General features: G+C 33.5%; 1 protein-coding gene across 4 annotated transcripts in view; it reads right to left on the bottom strand.

Moving 5' to 3' along the window:
• Positions 1-415: 415 nt before the first annotated feature.
• LOC100778868 (K(+) efflux antiporter 4) overlaps positions 416-1,221 on the bottom strand; it is a 21,031-nt gene continuing 20,225 nt past the window's right edge. For 3 of the 4 annotated variants that reach the window (XM_014773192.3, XM_041013711.1, XM_006592466.4), the window contains one exon: positions 619-1,080. In XM_014773192.3, coding sequence (XP_014628678.2) covers positions 751-1,080 — 330 coding nt within the window. In that variant the 3' untranslated portion in view covers positions 619-750. Of the gene's footprint in view, positions 1,081-1,221 lie in introns of all 4 variants that reach the window. The other variant, XM_041013712.1, reaches the window with a different exon arrangement.

Here is a 1,221-nt window from a genome sequence, read left to right on the forward strand (position 1 = left end):
TTGCTTGTACGTAGATTGATTCAAATGCAAGAGATAAGGAAATAATAGATAACAGATAAGATAAAGATTTAGAAAAAAAGATAAATATTTAAAGATAAAACAGAAGATAGAAAAGATAAAATATTTGAATTAAAAGATGATAAAGATAAAAAGAAAATAGAAGATAAAGAAAGATAAGATAAGAAAAATAAAAGATAAGATGAAAGATAATGAAATCCAGAATATGATAATGTTGGGACCTAACCTGTCTTATTTGCCTGAGATGTATTATTTTAGATTTTTTCTCTATCAATTTGGTGAATTTTTCCTACACGTCTGTTAGTATTCTCAATCCGGATCCCTCATTATGAAGAGTCTAATTTATCCCATTGCAAAGATAGAATCAGCATTAAGTATAAAGATGTATGCAGAGGCACAACAAAGTAACTCTATCCCTAGAAAATGCAATGTTAAGATATCCTTTCCCAGTTCTGTTAAGGATTACCGTCCCTCGAGCGACTAACCCCTAAAACTAATGCATGTAAGACCTTCCTTGTATTTCTATTAAGGATTACAATCTCCCGAGTGACTAACCCCTAAAGATGATGCAAAAATGAATGATACATGAAATTAAAATAAGAAAGGATAATAGGAAAGAAAACATCTGCTTGCATTGATAGATATGAAACATTACAATACATATGTTGGCTTTTTAAGCCTACCAGGCCCTAACTAAGGGGGGTTTTAGTCTCTCATTGTCATGAGAGACTTTTACACTTTAGGGGCTTGAGGTGGATGGAAGAAGATGAATAAAGATAGAGGATTTCCCCTAAGGTATAGATCCAGTGCGTGGGTTCTGAGACTCCGTCCATTTTTCTTCTGCTTCCTCCTCCTTATATAGGCACTAGGTAGCTTAATTTTCACACTGACTTCGGGTTTAGCGTGGGCCTTTGCGCTAAGCGCACCTTTGGACTTCTCTATGGGCCTTTTTCGCGCTAAGCGGGCTTTCCAGTTCTTCCAATTTTTCTTAAGGCTTTTTCTTCCCGTTTTTGCATCAATTTTTTCTCTAAAGCACTTGAAATCTTCTTCTTTTGAATTTCGCTAATAAAAAATAGCAAAGATGTTAATTTCTTCATTATTTCATTAAAAACAATAATAAAGTAAAGAAATTACACCACTTATTAATCCAACTTGACTATCAAATTAGCTTATACTTCGCAGTTATCAGTATTATTTGGGTGT

The sequence above is a fragment of the Glycine max genome, unplaced genomic scaffold (genome assembly GCF_000004515.6).
Source record: "Glycine max cultivar Williams 82 unplaced genomic scaffold, Glycine_max_v4.0 scaffold_65, whole genome shotgun sequence".
NCBI classification, from domain to species: domain Eukaryota; kingdom Viridiplantae; phylum Streptophyta; class Magnoliopsida; order Fabales; family Fabaceae; genus Glycine; species Glycine max.